This window comes from Microtus oregoni, unplaced genomic scaffold (genome assembly GCF_018167655.1).
Source record: "Microtus oregoni isolate MIOR12 unplaced genomic scaffold, Mior012 000052F_004, whole genome shotgun sequence".
In the NCBI taxonomy this organism is placed as follows: Eukaryota; Metazoa; Chordata; class Mammalia; order Rodentia; family Cricetidae; genus Microtus; species Microtus oregoni.
In genome coordinates, this window is record NW_024543816.1 from 314,564 (window position 1) to 329,017 (window position 14,454).

Genomic DNA, 14,454 nt, shown 5'->3' on the forward strand with positions numbered 1-14,454 from the left:
GGCAACAGCAGGCTATGAAGAACGAATGAGAAAACAGAAATGTAATGTTTTTAATAAACTAGGAAGCTCTAGGACTGTGGCTTTTTTTTTTTACTTAGTTACATTTGTTTTGTCAGCTTAGTAGGTGCATGCAGCCACACTTGTGATGGTGGAAGGACAACCTGCAGGCGCCCTCTCCTTCTACCATGCAGGTGGTCCTGCAAGCCTTTACCTGCTGATCCATCCCACCAGTTTGATCGCAGCAAGTTCTTACTTGGTATTTAAAGCTCCCTACTTCATATCTCACTACAGCAGAAAAGCAAATAGCACTTGGGGCTTAAAATATTTCTCTTACTCCCAAAAATCAAAACAATGTTTTATTGTTATTGTTCTTTGGTTAATAAAGCTTTATCTACACAAAGAAGGTAACAGGACATGTCTGAAAACAAACTTGTAGGTCAAATTGCAGTCTGAACAACCTCTCAGAAATCCAAGAGCCGTATTCTTTTAACAGAGGAAAGTGTAGTAAATAGTACTGAGTGTCTGTAATTTACAATCTCAAGAAGGTAGGAGCTTCCCTAAATCTACCAAACCATTCTACCAGATAATCATTACTTGCAATATTCAGTGAGGATTACAGTTACATTAGCTACTAAAACTTAAGGAAAAGGTAACCAATGGAAAACTGTATCAAGTTAATTTATAGGGAAATGATATGCACGTAGAGCTCTATAAGAGACAGACCTTAGTTTAAGAACTTTTACATTAAAGAACTCAAAAAGCGGTAATTTTTTAGAATTTATTTATTTATTTGCATTTAAAAGAAACTGTTGACAACGATTCACTAAACTAATCCAAGTGGGAAAATACAGTCAACACTTCTGAAACATACGTTTATTCTACTGAGCAAAACTTCTTAGATGGTTACTGACATGAAACTGAGTGCTTCAGACTGTTCTAAACACATGGTGGTATAGTTAACAATATTCAACCACATCTTTCTTTCCTGAATATATAAAAACTAAAATACCAATTAAAAAACTAATATATCTTTCTCTTTAAATGCTTCTTACACATACAATCTGAGTCCTATTTAATAGTGGTAATTTAAGAGATTTATTTTGTTCACAAGGTAAGTGACAATCTACCAAAGAGAACCAATAGTTGGCCTATAGGTTCATAGTGCAAATAAAAACTTCAAGAATGCAGCAACTGACATTTCTAAAAATAAAAAAAACCATAAAATTCTTATAAGGTTCATGCAAAAAGTTTTCCTAAGCAGATAGCCGCAGAACTAGAATGCTTGCTAAATTTGACTGGCAACATCAATGGGACTCCTATGTTTTGCAGATTTCGACTTGAACTCTTGTCTTAGGCTTTGTATTTCGCTTTTCCAGTTTCACTAATGACACAAACATGCTATAAAATAAAAGAAATTCATATTAGAAAAATGTATTCTGGAGAGGCAAGAACAGCATTAGAGAATACTACTACATTGTCTGGGTTCCTACCAAACAAGGTAATTTGGAACAGTAACTTGAAGAGAACACATTTTGAAAACAAAGCAGAAATATGTTCCATTAGTGTGATTTTTTTCTTTCTTACTATATAACTTTGAAAAACATATAAAGCTGAGCATTGAAGGCATATCAAAATGGGGCCAGTGTAGCCAGGTGGTGGCACATGCCTTTAATCCCAGCACTGGAGAGGCAGAGGCAGGTGGATCTCTGTGAGTTTGAGGCCAGCCTGATCTATAGAAGGAGTTCCAGGACAGTAAGAGCTATACAGAGAAACCCTGTCTCAAAGAACCCCTCCCCAAAAAATAGGGTTCAGGGTAAGTAATTTTAAAAAGATTAAATAAAACCCGCATTTTAGATAATGCTATCTATCCATGTAGTCTTAACTATTCCTGGACCATGTTCATAAACTCACCTAAGGGGCTCTTGCCTCCAGAGTGGGAAGCAGGTATCTAAAGTAGAGTCAATTACAAGATTTAAATAGAATTGTTATTTCTCACTTATGACCATCTTTATCATGTAACAGTGAGACAGTTATTGTATATTAAAGCTGTTCAGCTATTTCAGCCAGCAAGAAGTGTCACCCTAACCTGGCCACGTTCCTGTTCTAAGGACGTCTGCACTTGACTACATACAGCTTTGTGACTAATGGGAACCAGCAGTCTGGTCAAATTACAAGATGCTGGGAGAAAAAAATTCTTCCCTTTCCTAAATTTTTATGTGGGTTTTTGAAAAATGAGAGTGAGTAAAAAAAAAAGAAGCATTACTTACATTCAAATCCCTGAAGTGCTCATTATAGTCAAGGGCATATCCAACAACAAACTTGTCAGGAATTTCAAATCCAACAACTGTAAAGAATCACAGTTACTAATTAGATACGAAAAAATAGCATTTTCAAATCTAATACTTGAAAATATGCCTTTTTTACACATGTTCTCTAAAGTAATTCTAAGACATTTCACAATTTTTCAGTTATAAGATGGAAAAATGACTGACCAAAGAGCATCTACTTACAGTCTGGCCTATACCCAACACTTCGAGAGGTCCTTTTCACCAGCAAGCTGTTAATTACAAATATTACATGTGAGATATGGAAAGACAACAGAGCATTACAAAAGAAAAGTGTTCTTAAGTAGTACCGCCTACATTTAGAATATGGTTAGGAAGACAGAAATGGAGAGTTCACATGAAAGACAAGGACCTGACTGATCTCTACCTGGAAACTGGCAAGATGTTTCTAAGAGCAGAATACTAACACTCACTTGTCCGTTGAAACACAGCTACTGAGGAGGATGAATGGGCGGGGGTGCCAATAAGCAAAGATGAAAAGATAAGGGATCCAGATCCAGAATCCTTGAAATACAACCCCTAAACTTTAAAGGGCATGGGTAAGAAATGCTCTTTCATCAAGACTTTTAATAACTGGCTCACAAACAGGAACTTTAGCCTATGAAACAAATGCGTTTAAAAAACCTTTTATCCCCCCCCAGTGGAGACTGAACCCAGAGACTTGATTATCAAACCAAGACACAGACACTGATGAACTAAGTGACTGCGTGCAGATTTCACCAATTTTATATAAATTCATCTCTTTCTGTGTAGTTCAGGCAATTTTAATCACACGTGAATTTATCTAATCACCACCATAATCAAGATACTTTGAATCATGCAAAGCTACCTCCTATATTCCCTTAACCCCTGGCAACCCCTAATCTGTTCTCATCTGTATGACTCTGCCATTTCAAAGTAGGTTATATAAGTAGAATCATACAGTTTTATTACTTTGCTTCTGGGGGGGTGTCTTATTATAATACCCTTGAAAAATAGGGGATTTTAGGTATGTTGAAACAGGAGCAGGTAAGCAAGCAGTTTAAACAGAGCAAAATGCCTGCTTTATGTACTGCTTAGAGTGTACAGCTCCAGTAAGAGTCATCTGGACTGTTGTATATCAATAGTTCCTCTTTACTGCTGATTTGATGGTATAGGTGTACTACAGTTTTATTAAAGTTTTGTTGCTTCTAATTCTGGGCTATCACAAAATGATGTTATGAACATTCATATGTACAAATTTGAGTAGGGTAGTACGAGACAGACATGAAAGCTCAGGCTGTGTGTCTCAAATTCAATGTGATCCTCCTGCCTCCGCTTTCCAAATGCTGGGATCACAGGGGTGAACCACCATACCTGGCTATCAACATGTATTTTCCCTTCTCAGGGATAAGCACTCAGCACAAACTGTAAGGCCTTCTAGTAGTTACGTGTGCAGGTTTTTTCTTTCTTTCTTTTCTTTTTCTTCTTCTTCTTTTTTTTTTTTTGGTTTTTCGAAACAGGGTTTCTCTGTAGCTTTGGAGACCATCCTAGAGCCAGCTCTTATAGCCTAGGCTGGCCTTGAACTCACTGAGATCCACCTGCCTCTGCCTCCGAGTGCTGGGATTAAAGGCATGCACCACTACCAGCCAGCACGTGTACAGTTTTTAAAGAAACTTTTCTAGAGTGGCCATACTATCTTATATTCATATCACGTAACAACTTTCTAATTTTTATTTTGGGAAAAAACAAAGACAACTACATTATCCAAAAAAATTACCTAAGTATTCTATGAGCACATCTCACCTCCAGCAAAACAAAATCTCACTGAGGTTCATTTCCACCATCTATCAGAAAAGTTCATGAACATAAACTCCTTAATAGGCTTTATTAGAATTATAGAGATTCAAAGACTTTACTCAGATAATTTGATCCTTTAAAAAGACTTTGTAAAAGCCAGTTACTTGGTCCCCAGAGATGGCTCAGTGGATAAGACTATTGTTGCCAAGTCTGCCAACTGTATCCCACCACCACCCAGGACTAACAAGGTAGAGAGAATCAACTCCCCAGGCTGTTCTCTGACCTACAGAAGTACATGTGCCACATGCCCACATCTCTGCCACAATAAGTAAGTGTAATTAAAAAATTTTAAGAAACAATCAATCAATCAGGGGAAAAAAGAAAAAAGACATGAACTTTCTTCTACACAAAAACCACAGATTAGTCCAAGATTTTTTAAATCAAAATGAAATTGTAAAAGTAAAAACAAAGCAAAATGTAACAGCAACAAAATAAATATGTTACTTTTAGCAACAACAAAATCTAACTTAAAATAACAGAAGCATCAACTGAGCAGGTTCCCTGTATTCAAATCATCTCCCTACAGCTTATTAGCTCTGTGTCTGTGGGCAATTCCCAATGCTTCAACATTCTCGTCTGTAAAGTGGATATAACAAGTGCTATAGGATCAAATTATAACTAAGGATAAAAACAGAAAGAACTATAAAAGCAAAAATCAAACATCCAGGTATATAGCAAGGAAGATGTGGTACTGCTTCAGAAAAAGAAGTAGGCATTGTAAAATTTCAATGACACAAAACAGAATGCCTTATCCATCACTCGACTCCAGGAGATCCAGATGTTCAGGGCCCACCCCTTGTGGGTATCACCTTTGGTATCACTGGTTTCCATTTCACAAGGTGACTCTAGATCCTCTCATGCTACTGAGCACAAGTTTGACATAAATAACATACTGCAAACCAACTGTTACTTGATTCTACATATGTGTGAGAGTTCTGTATCTAAAAACTGTGTATCAAGTTGGTCTGCAAGCCACAGGCACTCAAGTTTGCCTCCGGTATTCACCTGAAAAGCTGGCCATGGCTGTATGTGTTTGTGACCCCAGAGCTGTGAGGTTAGAGATAGATTCAAAAGCTCACCCACCAAACAGCCTGCATTGCTAAAACTTTGAACTTACAGCTCAGCTAGAGACCCTGTCTCAGGCAACAGAGGAAGATATCCAGTCCTGCTCTGGACTTTGCGTATGTGCACGTGTGTACTCACCTATACACTGCACATAACACACACACACACAAACACACACATTCTAACTATACTAAAAACATAAATATTTCCCTACATGATTCAGCATAATTATTTATATGACATTAACTAACACTGTAACATGTATTAAAGTATATGGGAAAATATGCATAGGTTCTGTGCACACACTCTTGACATTCAAAAATTAAATTACATTTATTTATTTGTATGTGGGTTGGGGTCATGTGTCGTGGTATATACATGGATGTCAGAGGAAAATTTTTAGGAGTCAGCTCTCTCCTTTCACCATGTGGGTCCTACGGTTTAAACTCAGGTTATCAGGCTTGGCAGTAGTTGACTTCACCCACTGAGCCATCTCACCAGTCCTTCTGACATTTTTCTCATGAAGGACTTGAATATCTAGGGAGCTTAGTGTCTGTGGTGGTTCTGAAACCAAGGCCTTATATCTACTGTATTAGACAAGGAGTTGACTATAATGAAGGGCTTTATTAAAACACAATAAAATTACAAAGGATGCTATCTAAGTTTTAAGATCACATTACTTTTTAATGATAAAATGAGAGCTGAAAGCATTTCTCCTTACAAAGAAGCAACTACTCAGTGCTCCAAATGAAGAAAACATTCTACTTTAAAATGTCATACATACCTTGCGACCTTAACCATTTTGGGGTTGTACTGCTTGACCAAGGAAAGCAAAGTCTGCATTGTTTTACCAGTGTCAATTATATCCTTTCAAAAAGAAGAGACAATTAATGATAAATAAAACCAGCACAATTTTAAAATTAGTCATTATACAAACACAAAATATTAGAGCCCCAATGTTCTGTTATTCCATGGCACAATGGCATCATTTTTTCAGCACATACAAAAAAAACCTAACAATTCACACAAAGAGATAGTCTGGAAGTTGTAACCATCTGGCTCGCAGCAAGTAGTGGGAATGTTAGTCCAAGAACTAGATTGCACAGGTGTAGCAAGGTAAAAAACAATGACTTAAAATAGTTACAAGTAAACACAGCACACATACACAAATATTTCTGTTGTTTTTCACACAGGGTCTAGTCTAGCTATATGGCTCATGTTGGTGGCCTTAAACTCAAGATCCTCCTGCTTTAGACTCCTGATAGCAAGGATGACAGGCATAAATCACCATGCACAATTCTGTAAAAGTATATTGATTTTTTTCTTTGTAATTTCAAGATAGGGACTCTTTCATCCAAAATTCTGATACTGGGAGAAAAGGTGTTTTGTATTATGTTTTAAGGCATCCAAATTACTAAATTTTACTATATAAAATGACTTTATCAGGGGTAAAGCATCTGTTTAAGATCTGCAGAGCCACAGATCTTGAGTACTATTTAAAAAACAGTATCAGAAAACAAATAAAAATCCATAAAGCAACGTGAACCACAAGAAATATCAGGATTAGAGACTTGCGAAAATGAATATTCTATGGTAAGGCGGGCAGAATATTGATGGGCACCAAAATTACTGGCCCCTGGAGTACACACTGGAAGAACTTTTCCCTCTTGGAGGTGATCGGGATCCATGAATGTAACAAGATATAGAATAATTTCAGCAGGCTAAAAAGAGAATTCTCCTGCTGATTTCGAAGAAGTGAGCTGTCATGCTAGGAGAAGTCTATGTAGTAGGACATGAAACTGTCCCTCATTTGGACATTCACACAAGGAACTTATGGAGCTATATAATCCTGAGTATATTTTTATTTGTGCGGTGTGTGTGTACACACCTGCTATGGTTCAAAACCAGCTTGGTCTACATAGCTAGTTTCAGGACAGCCAGGGCTACAGAGTGAGACCCTACCTTAAAAAAATAAGAAAATAAGTGAAAGAAGCCAGACACAAAGTGCAATTACTATGTAATTTCATTTATATGTTAAGTCCTCAATAGACAAATCTTAGAAAGTGGAGATGGTAAAGGAAGAAATAAGAAATGAAGGCTAAGGGGACTGATTTTCTCTGTAGGGAAATGAAGATGTTTTTATAGTGCTTAAAAAAATAAGTAAGGGCCATTAAGATGGCTTGGTGGGGAAAGTCATTTGCCATGTAAGTCTAGTGATCTAAATTCAACCCCCAGTTTCCACGTAAAAGGTAGAAGGAGAGAACCTATTATACACAGTTGTCTTCTGACCTCCATGAGCATAATGTGGTACCATGCAAACTTTTTTTTCAAGATAAGGGTATTCTGTGTAGGTTTCTCTACCTTGGAACTTAATTTGTAGTCCGGGCTGGCCTTGAACTCATGGAGATCCACCTGCCTGCCTCTGCCTTCCAAGTGCTGGGATTAAAGACTTGTGCCATTACCACTTGGCAACAAACTTTTGCTGTTGTTTTGTTTTTGTTTTCTTGGTTTTTTGGTTTTGGTTTTTCGAGACAGGGTTTCTCTGTGTAACAGCCCCAGCTGTCCTGGAACTAGCTCTAATAGACCAAGCAGGCCTCGAACTCACAGAAATCCATCTGCCTCTGTCTCCCAAGTGCTGGGAATTAAAGGTATGTACCACCACCGCCTGGCAACAAACATTTTTCATTAAAGAAAAGACAAAAGTGGTGGATAAGTACAAGGAAACAATGTTTTCTGACACAGTATAGCAGTTAGTTGTACTTATCACAGTTGAGAAAGCATATACCAAACCTGTGCAGGGTCAGGCCAGACAAAATCACAGTGTGGAGAGAGGAGGTGGGCATCATGTCTCGCCTTCAGTGAAAGAACTATTAGCAACTGATAGCTGCTGTGAGAGGAGAGTCAGTTTTCTTTAAGGACATGGCTCCTGGTGGGTTGACCACTCTCTGGTGAAGGCCACACATCCAAGAGCAGCACTCTTGGATTTTTAAAAAAAGACACAAAAAGTTGGGTAGATAGAAAAGGGAGGACATCTGGGAGGAGTGGGAAGAGGGAGTGAACATAATCAAAATGCATTGCACTAAATTCTCAAAGAACTAAATAAAAAATAAAAAAATAAAAATAAAAAACTAAAGAAAAAATTTAGAAAAGAATTACTAATTGAACAATGGTAGTATACACCTGTAATTCTATCATCTGAGAAGCATGAGTCCAAAGTCAGCACAGGTTGCACAATGGGTTAAAAGCCAGCTTGGAGGCCAAGTATGGTGGCACACAACTGTAATGGTAGCATTCAGAAGGCAGAGGCAAGTCATCCTGGTCCACACTGTGAGACCCAGTCCAGATGAGGCTACACTAAGACCTAGTGTCATAAAAGAAAAAAAGCCATCTTGAACTGTACAACAAGATCCTGCTGAAGGAAAGAAGGAAGGATAGAAGGAAGGATAGAGGGAAGAGGGGAGCAGAGATGGAATAAGGGAAAGAGAGGGAGTGAAGGGATGAAGATGATGGTAGATGCCTATAATCACAGCACTTGACTTGGGAGGTGCAGGCAGGCAGATAGGAGTTAAGAGTCTAGCCTGGGCTATTTAGCTACCTCTTTTTCAAACAAACAAACAAAAAACAAAACAAAGAACTGAGGGTGAAGCCTAGTGGTAGAACATTTGCTTAGCATGCTCTGGGTTTGATTCCTAGCACCACACGTAAAAACAAAGAAATAAAATTTCCTTTGTTAAAAAACAAAATACATGCTGGAGAGGTGGTTCAGTGGTTAAGTATACTAGCTGTGTAATCATGAGGACTGGAGTTTGGATCTCAGTACTCACATAAAAACCAGGCATCTTGCTCCCAGATGCAACCCAGGTCTGAGAAGGCAAGAGGTGGGAGGATTGCTGGAGTTTGCTGGCTTCTAGCAGATGTAAGAAAATGCGAGCCCCAGATTCAGAGAGAGACCCTGTCTCAAATGAATAGACAGTGCAACAGAAAGGGCACACATCCTCTCTGGTCTCTGTATCTGTGCACAGGCATGCATACTTGCACATACATGCATATATACTCAAGACATTCAAAACACATGCACAAAAATAAGTATTACAAAAAGCAGAAAGAAACAAAGAGATTACAAAAATGAATAAGCAACTAGGGGCAGAAAAATGATAGAAAAATGTTCTGGAAAATGTAGAAAGTATAAAGAAAATGAAAAATAATGGAAACAAGGTTAGTTATGTATTCTGAAACCACATGGGAAAACCTATTAAAATGTTTACTGAAGAATTGAGGATTAGCGTCAAGGTAGAAGGATGATCACCAACAGGTATAGAGTTCAGTAAGGCAGACAGATATGAAATAGGAAGGCCACAAAAAATAAAGGGGTATGTGTGTAGGCTGTTAGACAATGGTAAGTAAAAAAGTATTGAAAGGGATAGGAAGCTGACATGGAAATGTAAGATTTTATGTAGGATAGGCAAAGAAGGTCTTAATAAGAAAGTGACTGCTGAGTAAATCGATGGTTCTTAAAGCTTAGCATGCATCAGAATCAGCTCAAGGTTTGCTCAAGAAAAGCTCGCTGGTTTTCATCAGTATGTTTTTGGCTGATGCTTTTGGTTTTTAGGGATCACACTGAAAAGCAATGGGCTTCAGAAAGTGATGGTTTGAGTCTTCACTCACTACCTGGTAACTTGGTAATCTGTTTGCCCTTCCTGTGCTTGTTTCTACATCATTTACAGTAGTTAACTGGCAAAGTGAGCACTGGATAAACTTTACTGATACTATATACAAAATACTCAAGGACATAATAGCAAACAGAAAATAACACATGAACTATAAATATTTTATAAGAATATTTGATACTCATTATTTAAGATGAAATAAGAATCTTATGTTTCATAAAATAAAATGTAGGATAGTAAATCACATATATACACATACCCCTCTATATAGTTATAGCTACTTTTTAAAAAAAAATCAAAACCAATAGAAAGTGTGTAACTTTTTCATGAGCAGCAAATAACATCACTTATCCTTTTTTGTTTGTGCTTTTGTTGTTATTTTGTTGTTTTTAAAAACAAGGACTTGGGGCTGGAGAGATGGCTCAGTGGTTAAGAGCATTGCCTGCTCTTCCAAAGGTCCTGAGTTCAATTCCCAGCAACCACATGGTGGCTCACAACCATCTGTAATGAGATCTGGTGCCCTCTTCTGGCCTTCGGCATACACACAGATAGACTATTGTATACATAATAAATAAATATTAAAAAAAAAAAACAAGGACTCTCTGGTTTCAAATTTATTATGTAACCCAGGCTAACCTAAGCAGAATTCAAGAGCCTCCTGAGTATGTGCGATTCCAGGCATGTCATACTGTACATGACTTCTCTGTCATTAGAAAACACAAGTCCCAGCCGGGTGGTGGTGGCGCACGCCTTTAATCCCAGCACTCAGGAGGCAGAGACAGGCGGATCTCTGTGAGTTCGAGGCCAGCCTGGTCTACAAGAGCTAGTTCCAGGACAGGAACCAAAAGCTACGGAGAAACCTGTCTCAAAAAATCCAAAAAAAAAAAAAAAACCCACAAGTCCCCCATTAAAACAAAAAGATTTTTATCCCTTGCTTACCTTTATTACGATACATGCTAATTTAGAAAATTTTAAACAGTATATTAAAAGTAAATGCAGAACTTACTTCAACAATCAAGACATTCTAGAAGAAAAAGAGAAATGAAAGTTAGTATATGAAGTAAGATATATTTCCAATTATCAGTGAAATCAGATAACAAACTCTAAGAAATTACCCAAACTCTTGCTTATAATTATTTGATTATACTGAATCCTACTTGAAACAAGTGTGCTATTAGAACTTAGATGTTCTTAATATTAAATCATTCATAAAGAATATTTGACCCATATGTTCATTTTTTATAAAAAAAAAAAAAAAGCTTTTAATCCCTAACACAAGATCTTTGACAACTTGTGAAATTTCTCTGGATCTCAGTGTCCCACATGTAAACTGAAAAACCTGAACCAGCTGGTCATTTATGTATCTTGACTCTAATATTCCAAGAACTGTAATCTGTACAAATGCCTCCCAAAATCAGGTATTTAACATAACTGAAAATGCAATTAGCATTTTATTTTCACATCAAGCTAAAACTAGAATGGTTGCACACATATCTGAGGGACTACACTAAGGAAAAATACCAACATAAACCCCTAAACCCATTCCAATGGGCCTGGAACTAATTATGTAGTCAACTCTGGCCTCAAACTGTGTTTCTTACACTATGCTAAGATTTATTTGAATAGCTACATTGTTTTAAATCAGTATATTAATGTATTTTCAGTTTACTTAGAATTTATATAGACCTCATAATAAAAACATAGTTATGTTATTCTTTCCTTTTATTCTGTAGCCCAGGCTGGCCTAGAACTCATTATGTAGCCAACTCTGGCCTCAAACTGGCAGCAACATTCCTGTTTTAGTCTACTGAATGTTAGTCTACTGGGTCCTCACTCACGCCACTTTCTGTGTTTATGCTAGTTGAAAGAACAAGGCAGCATTTCACAAGCCTACAATATTCACTGCACAGATTTATTCTATACTGTTCATCTACAGCTCTCAATGCACTCTGTCAAACAACCATAACATTAGAATTTTAATGTCCTCTATATTATTCTAAGCCAGTGGTTATCAAGGTAGAATATATAATATCTACTGGGTTTCATGAAAATTTGACCTTTTCACCTTGTGGTGGTTTGAATGAGAATGCCCCATGTAGGCTCTTACATTTGAATGTTTCGTCCCTAGCTGCTGGAACTGCTTTGGGAAAGATTAGTCAGTGTGGCCTTGTTGGCGGGTGTATGTCACTGGGAGTGGGCCCTGATGTTTCAAAAGTCCACGCCAGCCCCAGTCTTTAGTATTCTCTGCATCCAATTTGCAGATAAAATACAAGCTCTCAGTTAGTGCTCCAGTGCTATGCTGTCAGCATGTCACCACGTTCCCACCCCATGCCTAGGATGCTCATAGACACACCCTCTGAAACTGTAACCATGCTCCCAATTAAATGTTTTCTTTTATAAGTTGCCTTGGTCATGGTGGGTCTTCAAAGCAATAGAAAAGTAACTACAGACATACTTCATCTTATTTAACCTACAGTGTTAAGTACTTTACAACATAAATTACTACCTAAACTCATACATAATTTACAAATACATATGCTGTGGGTAAATCCTTGAAAAACTGTTTTGTGACTGGGTATGAAAATCAAAGTTTGGAGAATCATAGCTTATGCATTAAAAGTAAATTGTAACCAAGAAAAACTTCTAATATGTCCATGTCTCAAAGCAGTTTATCATAGAAGGCAGGATCTCACAGTCCTGCATGAGTGAGTCTAAGAATAGAATCAAGCAAGGTTAGCCCAGAACTTCTGGAAAGCAATTCACAACTGCAACCTATTCTATAAACAACAAAAAGGTCACTTTAAAGTAAAGCTCAGGATATGCATAGAAAATAAAACAGACATTAAAAATTTGGGGTAATCTAGAGGCACAGAGTACAGAGCAAATGAATTACATTGATTTATTCAAATTGTGGTTCTGTCACCTAATAGTGACTAAACATCAACATCCTTCTATATGGAAAGGGTATGATGACTCTCTTACAGGGCAACTATGAGGATTACATGAAATAATAAACATAAGATGCAAGTCTTTAGCAAAACTGAATATATAGTTAACTCATGAATTAGAAATTGCTTCCCTAGTTCCCTACCTTGAACATTTGAAAGATACCAGTCCCATCAATAAGTGGTTCACAGCAGCAGTGATAGCTGCTGCAGTATTATAGAATTATAGACTGGTAAACAGCATGGGCTTCTGGGACAGAGACTGAATTACTGAATTCTAATCTTGTGTCTAATACTAAATACCCGTGGTTGAGTCGTAAGTACATATTTTAATTCTTTACATTTATTTTATGCTTCATTAGGGAAGTTGTAACAGCTCGAATGTGGAGGTCAGAGCTATTTAACCCAGGTCATCAGGCTAAGTGGCAAGTGTCTTCCTGCACCAAGACATCTTGCTGGACCCTAACTATAGATTTTAACATAAGAGAGCTTATACAAATCAACAAAGTCCAGAAAGATCAAAAATTTGTCCAATCAATACAATTCTAGATTATTGCGCCATACAGAAACTGAGAATTGCTACCACTGAGAGTTTATTTTATGTCAAGTTGCTACATGTCTACTTAATAATGAAAACAATGATGCTCAGGAGTCAAACAACTTACCTAAAGTAGTCAACAAAGACAAGCATAAGAGGAATGATTAGAATAAAGGTAGATTTTAGATCTAAAGCAAATATCCTCAACTATAAATTAATGTGAAACTATTTACATGTATCTGTACTTGCACACACATAAATTTCTGTAAAAGAAAAAATTTCAAATAAACCCATAATCTCATCACCAAGATTTAACTCCGCTTAATTTTTATTCCTTGATTTTTTTTATACAATAAACAGAATCTACTGTGACTGTCATAAAAAGTTATTTTAGAAGCAAAGATCTGTTTAAGATCATGGAGCTCTGTAGTGGGGCAGAGCCATTAGGTGAAAAAGACAAGGTCAAACTAAATCACACAGGCCTTGAAGGCTAGGCCCCTTCCAGCACTGAAAACTGATTATAGAAGTGCAGGTTTCGAATGGCTTCTAAATATGGACAAAGCACGATGAAACGGGAGGAGGTCTGCAAGTTGTACACCAAATGGACAGGATAGAAAAAGAACCAACAGATTACAATTTCTCCTCTGAAGTTTCCAAACACCACTGATGGCAGAATTAGTTTGGCATGACCCCAATACAGGACAGAACTATAGAATTTCACAAGTGTTTTATGCTAAAGTTCCTCTACAGATTTTCAATGAAGTAAACAGAGAGTACTAAAATCTAAGAGCTAAAGGAAGAGCTTTGGTGTCTGCATTCAAGCTCTTCTACTTCTTTGTTGTGTGACTCTGAGATTGTGAGACAGTTTTCATCTTGTAATCCCAAGTAACTTTTCAAACTGTAACTCTATTGCTTAATTTCCTGATCTGCAGACTGGGAATAACTTCCCTCACCAGATTACTGTGAAATTTACTAAAGTAATACATTTATACATGGAATGGTGTCTAAAAGTAAACAATAACTAGCAGTTTAGAAAACATATTCAATCCAGTATAGCAATTCATGCTTGCAATCCC

At 37.2% G+C, this 14,454-nt stretch overlaps 1 protein-coding gene across 1 annotated transcript in view; it reads right to left on the minus strand.

Moving 5' to 3' along the window:
* Positions 1–767: 767 nt before the first annotated feature.
* Positions 768–14,454, minus strand: part of LOC121437399 (hypoxanthine-guanine phosphoribosyltransferase) — a 36,915-nt gene continuing 23,228 nt past the window's right edge. The window contains exons 5-9 of the mRNA XM_041637280.1: positions 10,902–10,919; positions 6,013–6,095; positions 2,511–2,557; positions 2,268–2,344; positions 768–1,398 (exon numbers count right to left, since the gene is read on the minus strand). Of these exons, the coding sequence (XP_041493214.1) occupies positions 1,351–1,398; positions 2,268–2,344; positions 2,511–2,557; positions 6,013–6,095; positions 10,902–10,919 (273 nt within the window). The 3' untranslated portion in view covers positions 768–1,350. The remainder of the gene's footprint in view (positions 1,399–2,267; positions 2,345–2,510; positions 2,558–6,012; positions 6,096–10,901; positions 10,920–14,454) is intronic.